At 33.5% G+C, this 13,447-nt stretch overlaps 1 protein-coding gene across 1 annotated transcript in view; it reads right to left on the minus strand.

Annotated features, from left to right (window-relative positions):
- Nucleotides 1–13,447, minus strand: part of gpc6b (glypican 6b) — a 60,525-nt gene that overhangs the window by 34,861 nt on the left and 12,217 nt on the right. The window contains exons 2-4 of the mRNA XM_056464988.1: nucleotides 8,042–8,200; nucleotides 3,883–4,274; nucleotides 727–892 (exon numbers count right to left, since the gene is read on the minus strand). Of these exons, the coding sequence (XP_056320963.1) occupies nucleotides 727–892; nucleotides 3,883–4,274; nucleotides 8,042–8,200 (717 nt within the window). The remainder of the gene's footprint in view (nucleotides 1–726; nucleotides 893–3,882; nucleotides 4,275–8,041; nucleotides 8,201–13,447) is intronic.

The raw sequence follows: 13,447 nt of genomic DNA on the forward strand, positions 1-13,447 counted from the left end.
TCCATCCATCCGTCCATTCATCCATCTAATGGTCCATCCATCCATACATAAATCAATCCACACATCTATCCATAAATCCATCTATCCATCCATCCATCCATCCATCCATCCATCCATCCATCCATCCATCCAGTAGATATATCCATCCATCCATAAATCTGTCTATCTATCCATAAATCTATCCATCCATCCATAAATCCATTTATCCGTCCATACATCTATCCATACATCCATCTGTAAATCTATCCATAAACCCATCTATACATCCATCCAATCTATCCATTAATCAATCTATCTGTCCATACATTCATCCATAAATCCATCCATACATCTATCTATAAATCTATCCATAAACCCATCTATCCATCCATACATCCATCCAATCTATCCATAAATCAATCTATCCGTCCATACATTCATCCACAAATCCATCCATACATCTATCCATACATCCAATCTATCCATAAATCCATCTATCTGTCCATACATTCATCCATAAATCCATCCTTACACCCATCCATCAATTCATCTATCTGTCCATACATTCATCCATAAATCCATCCATCAGATTCCTTGTGTCTACAGATGCATCTGTTTTTATGTTTTTTCATAACGCATCTGAGCTTTTAATTGTACAACACATGCTGTAGTTTAAATACAGAACAGCCAAGCATAAAGGTTACTGACCTCATCAAAACCCTGTATAAGCATGAGTGTTCCTCTTACCGATATATTTGCTCCATTCACTGTTGAGATCGGCCTGGTTTGCAAAGCAGCCCTTCATGACGTTCAGACAGTAGTTTCTGCAGGGCTTCAGTGTGAACAAACCCTGACAATACGAGCAGTAGAGCATCTTCGTAAAACCACTGACACACGACGAGCTCATGTTGACCTGCACACACACACAACAACAATACACCAGTCACCACACTAGCGTCACATCTCTCTGCATTTGCATTCACATAATAGTACCATTATTCTGTCTGTAACCAATTTTTTTTACAAAAAATTTACAAAATTAGGTTAATGAACATTGACAGTCATCCAGCTTCTTTCTATATATATATATATATATATATTAGTGCTGTCAAAATTTGCGCATTAACGCATGCGATTAATATGAATTATTTAACATGTAAAAAAAATTAACGCAATTAACGCAGTTGCAGTTTTTTTAATTTCCTATTGTGGTCGACGTGTGTTCAACATGCAAAGAAATATGGAAAAGCCAAGGAAGCCCTTTTTGAAGGCAAGTTTCAGTATAAAACAATTAATGTCGCATTACCAGGCTCTCCAGCGTTTCCTCCAGAGTTTCATGCAATTTCAGGTGTTTCATTTTTAACTTTCGACTTTTGTTTTAATATAATTTGATACCGCATGGCGAACGGAAAGAAAAACCTCCGCATTTCGGAACTCTGTGGTCCTTTAAGGTAATCAAAAATCGCTGCTTACATGGTAGACTCTTATTAAGAGTATTATCTTAATCATATTAAAATCGGAGTATTGGTGTCTATGTAAATGTACTCAGAAAGCGCCAGATGAAGTCGCGAGCTGTTAAAGACAGCGCATTAGTCTGCCTTTCAGCATGCGCCCTCCAATGTTTTATTAAGTTTGACGCGTTTCCCCCTTAAACATAACTTTTGTTAAGTTTTTACATAAGTGTCTGCTTCGCGTTGTTGTGTCAGAATCCTTGTGAAATACAGCCATATTTTAGAACAATTAGTTTAGGCAAATTTGATGAACGCGATCATGCATGTTGAATCTGAAGGGAGTCGCTCCGGCTGCCCTTTTCTGCGCGTGTTGTGTCCGTCTGTCTGTCTGTCTGTCCGTCCGTCTGTCTGTCTCTTAGCAACAAATCTGCCTAAACCTCATTGTCCATAGCCACTAAATCAAAAAGTTACGCATTGCCGTGAGATTGCGTTGCACTCTCAGCTCACATCATTCAAAAGTAAAGGTCCACATTATCCCCCGATAATGTCAACAGACTGGACGGTTTTAGCAACTGGCTGAATGTAAAGGAGGAGTAAAGTAAACTGTTTCTACTTTATAATTAATGTTCTCAACTCACAGCAATACAACTTTACAATGAGCACAATAGTTTGTACTCAATACTTTATTATTATAATTTTCCATATCTGCAACACCTGTATTTTGGCTTTTTTTCTGCAGTCCATTTAGAAACCAACATGGAAATCAATTTCTTTCTTTATTGGCATTAATTGTTTTGAAACTCAAATGGCATTAACATGCCTGTGTTGTTATTTCTGTAATAAATATAGCTGTCAAGTCAACAGTTTGAGGATTTTGATTGTTTACTTTTCATGCATGTTGTTTACATGAAGAAATCTGTGTTACAAGTTAAACAAAAATTCTAATAAACAATCATATTTTGAATTTAAACAGTTTTTATCCTGCGTTTACATAAATTTTACATTTGAACAGCCAAAATTACAAGTTTCAGTCTTTTAAATGTGATTAATCGCGATTAATTTTCAAAAAAGTGTGATTAATAACTTAATTTTTTTAATCGATTGACAGCACTAATATATATATATATATATATATATATATATATATATATATATATATATATATATATATATATATATATATATATATATATATATATATATATATATATATATATATATATATATATATACACACATATACACACATATATACACCAGATCTAATCCTGTTTATATGAAATAAGCTTGCTCCCGAACAGGGTTGAGCTACCAGAACTGTTGCTATGACAACAACTCTTGGATTAGTTTTACATTTACATTTAGTCATTTAGCAGACGCTTTTATCTAAAGCGACTTACAAATGAGGACAAGGAAGCAATTTACACAACTATAAGAGCAGCAGTGAACAAGTGCTGTAGACAAGTTTCAGGTGTGTCTAAGAAGTCTAAGAAGCAAAGCGTTAGTAATGTTTTTTTTTGTTGTTGTTTTGTTTTGGGGTTTTTTGAGAGAGTACAGTTAGTGGTATAGCCAGAGAGGCAGTTACAGATTAGGAAGGAAAGTGGAGACTAAATAGTTGAGTTTTTAGTCGTTTCTTGAAGACAGCAAGTGACTCTGCTGTTCTGATGTAGTTAGGGAGTTCATTCCACCAACTGAGCAGATTGAATGCGAGAGTTCGGGAAAGTGATTTCTTCCCTCTTTGGGATGGAACAACGAGGCGACGTTCATTCACAGAACGCAAGTTTCTGGAGGGCACATATATCTGCAGAAGTGAGAGCAGATAAGAAGGAGCAAAGCCAGAGGTCGCTTTGTAAGCAAACATCAGAGCTTTGAATTTGATGCGAGCAGCAACTGGCAGCCAGTGCAAACGGGTGAGTAGCGGAAGTGACATGTGCTCTTTTGGGTTCATCAAAGACCACTCGTGCTGCTGCATTCTGAAGCAGCTGAAGAGGTTTGATAGAATTAGCTGGAAGCCCGGCTAGTAGAGAGTTGCAATATTCCAGTTTTGAAGAACGAAACGATCCTGGATCATGTCAAATCGTCAATAACCAAATCCAGCTAACCAAGTAAACCACATACGAAGAAGAGACCCCCAGGTCAGAATACACTAAATAGCCCATCCCACAAAACACTGAAAACTGTTTTTTACCTTTCATGAATAAATTAGATGTAATTTAAATAAACATATTCATTTGATTTACTGAAGCATGTATCAAACAAACTAACATTACCGAAAAAGTTGACCCCCCCTGATTGTCAATGTATAATTCGCACATTGATGGCAACCCCTGATAAATAAAGGCACTAAGCCGAAGGAAAATGAATCAAAAAGTTATCTAAAAGACAAATTTGTTAACATTTGAAATAAAAAAGTCATAAATAACAAACACAGCTCAGAGTTTCTTCATCTCACCTGAGTGACTCTGTTAGCGATGTCCCGTCCGACCACGAGTCCCTGTACGAATGTGCGCGCGGCAATAAACGCTCGAGTCACCTGCGATTTCAGCTTTTTAGGCACATCTCCGAACGGCCGCAGCTGCTCCGTGTATTTACCAATGCACTCCAGATATTCGTCCGTGATCTGAAACTGAGAGTTGAGCAGCTGAAACATGCGCTCTAATAATCGCGTCCAGAAGTCCTTCAGCATCTCCTCCAGGTTGACGTTTCCGCCGGTGTAAAAACGTCGTAGTTCTGAGAACAGACTCTGGAAAACCTCGGCGTTCTGCAGGTACGGTTTACCGTAAGTGCGTACAAACATCTCGTTCAGAGAGCGCTCAGTGCTCTCCAGCAGCTCCAGGAAGAAATCTGAAAAAAAAAAAAATAGATAAATAAATACAAAAACAAAAAAAATGTATTGTTCAATATTTTGGTATGATGGGGAAAAAAAGAAAAGAACTGAGAAATTTTTTTTTAATTATTATGACATTTCTACTTATTTTGACATGCCGATATATTACGTATGAGATACTATGCTGAAATAAGTTATTTCGACATGCCGATATATTACGTATGAGTTACTTTGCTGAAATAAGTTATTTCAACATGCCGATATATTATGTATGAGTTACTATGCTGAAATAAGTTATTTCGACATGCCGATATATTACGTATGAGTTACTTTGCTGAAATAAGTTATTTCGACATGCTGATATATTACGTATGAGTTACTTTGCTGAAATAAGTTATTTCAACATGCCGATATATTATGTATGAGTTACTTTGCTGAAATAAGTTATTTCGACATGCCGATATATTACGTATGAGTTACTTTGCTGAAATAAGTTATTTCAACATGCCGATATATTACGTATGAGTTACTATGCTGAAATAAGTTATTTCAACATACCGATATATTACGTATGAGTTACTATGCTGAAATAAGTTATTTTGACATGCCGATATATTACGTATGAGTTACTATGCTGAATTAAGTTATTTCGACATGCCGATATATTACGTATGAGTTACTATGCTGAAATAAGTTAATTTCGACATGCCGATATATTACGTATGAGTTACTATGCTGAAATAAGTTATTTCGACATGCCAATATATTACGTATGAGTTACTATGATGAAATGAGTTATTTCGACATGCCGATATATTACACATGAGTTACTATGCTGAAATAAGTTATTTCGACATGCCGATATATTACATGAGTTACTATGCTGAAATAAGTTATTTCGACATGCCGATATATTATGTATGAGTTACTATGCTGAAATAAGTTATTTCGACATGCCGATATATTACGTATGAGTTACTATGCTGAATTAAGTTATTTCGACATGCCGATATATTACGTATGAGTTACTATGCTAAAATAAGTTAATTTCGACATGCCGATATATTACGTATGAGTTACTATGCTGAAATAAGTTATTTCGACATGCCAATATATTACGTATGAGTTACTATGATGAAATGAGTTATTTCGACATGCCGATATATTACACATGAGTTACTATGCTGAAATAAGTTATTTCGACATGCCGATATATTACATGAGTTACTATGCTGAAATAAGTTATTTCGACATGCCGATATATTATGTATGAGTTACTATGCTGAAATAAGTTATTTCGACATGCCGATATATTACGTATGAGTTACTATGCTGAAATAAGTTATTTCGACATGCCGATATATTACACATGAGTTACTATGCTGAAATAAGTTATTTCGACATGCCGATATATTACATGAGTTACTATGCAGAAATAAGTTATTTCGACATGCCGATATATTACGTATGAGTTACTATGCTGAAATAAGTGATTTTGACATGCCGATATATTACGTATGAGTTACTATGATGAAATAAGTTATTTCGACATGCCGATATATTACGTATGAGTTACTATGCTGAAATAAGTTATTTCGACATGCCGATATATTACACATGAGTTACTATGATGAAATAAGTTATTTCGACATGCCGATATATTACGTATGAGTTACTATGCTGAATTAAGTTATTTCGACATGCCGATATATTACGTATGAGTTACTATGCTGAAATAAGTTATTTCGACATGCCGATATATTACGTATGAGTTACTATGCTGAAATAAGTTATTTCGACATGCCGATATATTACGCATGAGTTACTATGCTGAAATAAGTTATTTCGACATGCCGATATATTACACATGAGTTACTATGATGAAATAAGTTATTTCGACATGCCGATATATTACGTATGAGTTACTATGCTGAATTAAGTTATTTCGACATGCCGATATATTACGTATGAGTTACTATGCTGAAATAAGTTATTTATAACTGATATTGATGTTGTTTCCTACTATTTGTTTATGTTCGTAAGGCACTGTGAGTAGCATGTATGTAGGAAAATTAAACGTGAATAAGGGCTGCACAGTGGGGCAGTGGGTAGCACGTTCACCTCACAGCAAGAAAGTGGGTCGGCTGGGTCAGTTGGCATTTCTGTGTGGAGTTTGCATGTTCTCCTCGTGATGGCGTGGGTTTCCTCCAGGTGCTCTGGTTTCCCACACAAGTCCAAAGACATGCGATATAGGGGAATTGGGTAAACTAAATTATCCGTAGTGTATGCGTGTGAATGAGTGTGTGTGTATGGATGTTTCCCAGTGATGGGTTGCTGCTGGAAGGGCATCCGCTGTGTAAAACATATGCTGGATAAGTTGGCGGTTCATTCCGCTGTGGCGACCACATTTTAATAAAGGGACTGAGCCAAAAAGAAAATGAATGAATGAATAAACATGTACCATTAGACATCACCTATATGCTATAAAACTGCAGGTTACTCACCGGCCACTTTATTAGGTACACCTCACTAGTACCAGGTTGAACCCCCTTTTGCCTTTAGAACTAACTTAATCCTTCATGGCAGAGATTCAACAAGGTACTGGACATATTCCTCAGAGATTTTGCTCCATATTGACATGATAGCATCACACAGTTGCTGCAGATTTGTCGGCTGCACATCAATGATGCCAATCTCCCATTTCAGGACATGCCAAAGGTGCTCTATTGGATTGAGCTCTGGTGACTGTGGAGGCCATTTAAACACAAACTCATTGTCATGTTCAAGAAACCAGTCTGAGATGCTTCGTGCTTTATGACATGGTGCGTTATCCTGCTGGAAGTAGCCATCAGAAGATGGAGACACTGTGCTCATAAAGGGATGGACATGGTCAGCAACAATACTCAGGTAGGCTGATGGCGTTGACACGATGCTCAATTGGTTATAATAGGCCGAAAGTGTGCCAAGAAAATATTCCCCACACCATTACACCACCACCACCAGCCTGAACTGTTGATACAAGGCAGGATGGATCCATGCTTTAATGTTGTTGATGCCAAATTCTGACCCGACCATCCGAATGTGGCAGCAGAAATCTAGACTGTGTGTTCAGAGATGCTCTTCTGCAGACCTCAGTTGTAACGAGTGCTTATTTGAGTTACTGTTGCCTTTCTACCAGCTAGAACCAGTCTGGCCATTCTCCTCTGACCTCTGGCATCAACAAGGCATTTGCACCACAGAACTGCCGCTCACTGGATATTTCCTCTTTTTTCAGACCGTTCTCTGTAAAACCCTAGAGATGGTTGTGCGTGAATTCCCAGTAGATCAGCAGTTTCTGAAATACTCAGGGCAGCCCGTCTGGCACCAACAACCATGCCACATTCAAAGTCACTTAAATCCCCTTTCTTCCCCATTCTGATGCTCAGTTTGAACTGCAGCAAATTGTCTTGACCATGTCTACATGCCTAAATGCATTTAGTTGCTGCGCTGTGATTGGCCGATTAGAAATTTGCATTAACAAGCAGTTGGACAGGTGTACCTAATAAAGGGGCCAGTGAGTCTATGTTCATATATAACTTATATTTGATTGTAATGCATTAATGTGCACCTTTTGTAAAGCTGCTTTGAAACAATAAGTATTGTAAAAAGCACTAATACATATACACTTGTATTTAATTGAAGAGTGCAATACAAATAAAATGTCTTATTAATGAGCTGTTTGTATGAAAACAGAGAGGAAAAGAGTCCCCAGTACAGTTAATGAATGTTAAGGAAGAAATCGTACCATCAAACCTTTTATGTCCGCTCATAAATGTGTCTCTGAGCTCCTCACTGGCGTCGTCCATGAGCTTCTGGAAGTCCCGAGAGCTTCTGTGACTGAAACTTTCCTCCATCTGAGAGTTACAGCAGGTTTCCAGAGGAGCACAAACATGCAGATCCTCACCTGAACAAACACATACACACAGAAAACACCATTACTGAAGATTCTCACTCAAACACATGATGCTCATTTCAATGTTCTAATGATCAAAGAATCAATTCTATTCCATTCAAAGAATCTGTTCTTTTCAACTTCATTCATCAAAGAACCTGAGAATTCAAATGTCTCAAAGTTTCCACAAAACTGTTTTCATTCATCCATTTTCCTTAGTCGGTTATTTATCAGGGGCCGCCACAGCGGAATGAACTGCCAACTATTCCAGTATATGCTTTATATATTCTATAAATTTATAAATAATCCTCTTGTTCTGATAAAAGTAGCATTTACAGTCTCTTCTCTCCATCTCGTCTTCCCTCGGCTGTGTTCATGTGGGCAGCAGAGCTTATGCTTTCTCTCAGAAATTGGTAATTTCCATAATTTTGTTTTGTTTTGGATTTGCATATTTCATGCTAGCTCAATTTGACTTAAGAAGTTTCCTAAATTGCACTGGTGTTTGAATTGAGGACAGATTTAAACTCATCACAAACACATGATGAAACATTTCGTATCATGGTGAAATGCTGAAATTATGACTGCAGTCCAAACTAGATAAGAGTGAGACAAAAAAAAAAAAAAAAAGCTAAAAAATAAGAAATAAAAAAAAAAAATCTCAATCATAATGCAAATACTGCATATTGCTACCATGTCATTGAAAAAAAAATACAGTACAGTATACAGTAAGGCATATGAAATTACGTTTTATTTAATCCTAAATGCATTATGTACACACACACACACACACACACACTAATTTAGACCATAAAATTTAATTTATACAGTTTAATCTAACTACCTTACAATAAATTAAAACGATGTAATTTTCCCCCATCGTTTTAATTTATTGTAAGGTAGTTAGATTAAACTGTATAAATTAAATTTTATGGTCTAAATTAGTGTGTGTGTGTGTGTGTGTGTGCGTGTGTGTGTGTGTGTGTACATAATGCATTTAGGATTAAATAAAACGTAATTTCATATGTCCTACAGTATACTGTACTGTATTTTTTTTCAATGATAATTTATACATAAATTGACAAAAAAATACATTTCTAAAGTAAAACAAAAGTCAGATCAAACTAAACACTATAAAACAAATAATTAAAAATAAATGAAAAGCAAACAATAAAAAAGCTAAATAAAATCAACCAATTAAGACAAACAGCAAACAGCAAAAAAAAAAACGAACAAACAAACTAGCAAACAAACAAAACAAACAGCAAACAAAAACCAAACAGCAAACAAAAAACAGTATACAAAAACAAACAGCAAACAAACAAAACAAACAGCAAACAAAAACCAAACAGCAAACAAAAAACAGTATACAAAAACAAACAGCAAACAAAAGCACACAGCAAACAAATAACAAAAGCAAGCAAACAAACAAACAAACAAACAAATACATACCAACAAACAAACAAACAAAAAGGCAAACAAACAGCAAACATAAGTGAACAAAAATAAACTAGCAAACATACAAACGACAAACAAAAAGCAAACAAAGAGCAAAGAAACAAAGACAGTAAATGAAAACAAACGAACAGTAAACAAACTAACAAAAGGCAAACAAACAAAGCAAATAAAAAAACAGTCAATGAAAACAAACAAACAAACAGTAAACAAACTAACAAAAGGCAAACAAACAAAGCAAACAAAAAAAACAGTCAATGAAAACAAACGAACAGTAAACAAACTAACAAAAGCCAAACAAACAAAGCAAACAAAAAAAACAATAAATAAAAAAAACAAACAAACAAACCGTAAACAAACTAACAAAAGGCAAACAAACAAAGCAAACAAAAAAACAGTCAATGAAAACAAACGAACAGTAAACAAACTAACAAAAGCCAAACAAACAAAGCAAACAAAAAAACAGTCAATGAAAACAAACAAACGAACAGTAAACAAACTAACAAAAGGCAAACAAACAAAGCAAACAAAAAACAGTCAATGAAAACAAACGAACAGTAAACAAACTAACAAAAGCCAAACAAACAAAAAAACAGTAAATAAAAACAAACAAACAAACAAACAAACAAATAGTAAACAAACTAACAAAAGGCAAACAAACAAAGCAAACAAAAAACAGTTAATGAAAACAAACAAACATTAAACAAACTAACAAAAGGCAAACAAACAAAGCAAACAAAAAAACAGTCAATGAAAACAAACAAACATTAAACAAACTAACAAAAGGCAAACAAACAAAGCAAACAAAAAAACAGTCAATGAAAACAAACGAACAGTAAACAAACTAACAAAAGCCAAACAAACAAAACAGTAAATAAAAACAAACAAACAAACAAACAAATAGTAAACAAACTAACAAAAGGCAAACAAACAAAGCAAACAAAAAAACAGTCAATGAAAACAAACGAACATTAAACAAACTAACAAAAGGCAAACAAACAAAGCAAACAAAAAACAGTCAATGAAAACAAACGAACATTAAACAAACTAACAAAAGGCAAACAAACAAAGCAAACAAAAAACAGTCAATGAAAACAAACGAACATTAAACAAAACTAACAAAAGGCAAACAAACAAAGCAAACAAAAAACAGTCAATGAAAACAAACAAACATTAAACAAACTAACAAAAGGCAAACAAACAAAGCAAACAAAAAACAGTCAATGAAAACAAACGAACAGTAAACAAACTAACAAAAGCCAAACAAACAAAAAACAGTAAATAAAAACAAACAAACAAACAAACAAATAGTAAACAAACTAACAAAAGGCAAACAAACAAAGCAAACAAAAAAAACAGTTAATGAAAACAAACAAACATTAAACAAACTAACAAAAGGCAAACAAACAAAGCAACCAAAAAAACAGTCAATGAAAACAAACGAACAGTAAACAAACTAACAAAAGCCAAACAAACAAAACAGTAAATAAAAACAAACAAACAAACAAATAGTAAACAAACTAACAAAAGGCAAACAAACAAAGCAAACAAAAAAACAGTCAATGAAAACAAACGAACATTAAACAAACTAACAAAAGGCAAACAAACAAAGCAAACAAAAAACAGTCAATGAAAACAAACAAACATTAAACAAACTAACAAAAGGCAAACAAACAAAGCAAACAAAAAACAGTCAATGAAACAACAAACATTAAACAAACTAACAAAAGGCAAACAAACAAAGCAAACAAAAAACAGTCAATGAAAACAAACGAACATTAAACAAACTAACAAAAGGCAAACAAACAAAGCAAACAAAAAACAGTCAATGAAAACAAACAAACATTAAACAAACTAACAAAAGGCAAACAAACAAAGCAAACAAAAAACAGTCAATGAAAACAAACGAACATTAAACAAACTAACAAAAGCCAAACAAACAAAGCAAACAAAAAACAGTCAATGAAAACAAACAAACATTAAACAAACTAACAAAAGGCAAACAAACAAAGCAAACAAAAAACAGTCAATGAAAACAAACGAACAGTAAACAAACTAACAAAAGCCAAACAAACAAAAAACAGTAAATAAAAACAAACAAACAAACAAACAAATAGTAAACAAACTAACAAAAGGCAAACAAACAAAGCAAACAAAAAAACAGTTAATGAAAACAAACAAACATTAAACAAACTAACAAAAGGCAAACAAACAAAGCAACCAAAAAAACAGTCAATGAAAACAAACGAACAGTAAACAAACTAACAAAAGCCAAACAAACAAAACAGTAAATAAAAACAAACAAACAAACAAATAGTAAACAAACTAACAAAAGGCAAACAAACAAAGCAAACAAAAAAAACAGTCAATGAAAACAAACGAACATTAAACAAACTAACAAAGGCAAACAAACAAAGCAAACAAAAAAACAGTCAATGAAAACAAACAAACATTAAACAAACTAACAAAAGGCAAACAAACAAAGCAAACAAAAAACAGTCAATGAAAACAAACAAACATTAAACAAACTAACAAAAGGCAAACAAACAAAGCAAACAAAAACAGTCAATGAAAACAAACGAACAGTAAACAAACTAACAAAAGCCAAACAAACAAAAAACAGTAAATAAAAACAAACAAACAAACAAATAGTAAACAAACTAACAAAAGGCAAACAAACAAAGCAACCAAAAAAACAGTCAATGAAAACAAACGAACAGTAAACAAACTAACAAAAGCCAAACAAACAAAACAGTAAATAAAAACAAACAAACAAACAAATAGTAAACAAACTAACAAAAGGCAAACAAACAAAGCAAACAAAAAAACAGTCAATGAAAACAAACGAACATTAAACAAACTAACAAAAGGCAAACAAACAAAGCAACAAAAAACAGTCAATGAAAACAAACAAACATTAAACAAACTAACAAAAGGCAAACAAACAAAGCAAACAAAAAACAGTCAATGAAAACAAACAAACATTAAACAAACTAACAAAAGGCAAACAAACAAAGCAAACAAAAAACAGTCAATGAAAACAAACGAACATTAAACAAACTAACAAAAGGCAAACAAACAAAGCAAACAAAAAACAGTCAATGAAAACAAACAAACATTAAACAAACTAACAAAAGGCAAACAAACAAAGCAAACAAAAAACAGTCAATGAAAACAAACGAACATTAAACAAACTAACAAAAGCCAAACAAACAAAGCAAACAAAAAACAGTCAATGAAAACAAACAAACATTAAACAAACTAACAAAAGGCAAACAAACAAAGCAAACAAAAAACAGTCAATGAAAACAAACGAACAGTAAACAAACTAACAAAAGCCAAACAAACAAAAAACAGTAAATAAAAACAAACAAACAAACAAACAAATAGTAAACAAACTAACAAAAGGCAAACAAACAAAGCAAACAAAAAAACAGTTAATGAAAACAAACAAACATTAAACAAACTAACAAAAGGCAAACAAACAAAGCAACCAAAAAAACAGTCAATGAAAACAAACGAACAGTAAACAAACTAACAAAAGCCAAACAAACAAAACAGTAAATAAAAACAAACAAACAAACAAATAGTAAACAAACTAACAAAAGGCAAACAAACAAAGCAAACAAAAAAACAGTCAATGAAAACAAACGAACATTAAACAAACTAACAAAAGGCAAACAAACAAAGCAAACAAAAAACAGTCAATGAAAACAAACAAACATTAAACAAACTAACAAAAGGCAAACAAACAAAGCAAACAAAAAACAGTCAATGAAAACAAACAAACATTAAACAAACTAACAA

The sequence above is a fragment of the Danio aesculapii genome, chromosome 9 (genome assembly GCF_903798145.1).
Source record: "Danio aesculapii chromosome 9, fDanAes4.1, whole genome shotgun sequence".
Lineage (NCBI taxonomy): Eukaryota > Metazoa > Chordata > Actinopteri > Cypriniformes > Danionidae > Danio > Danio aesculapii.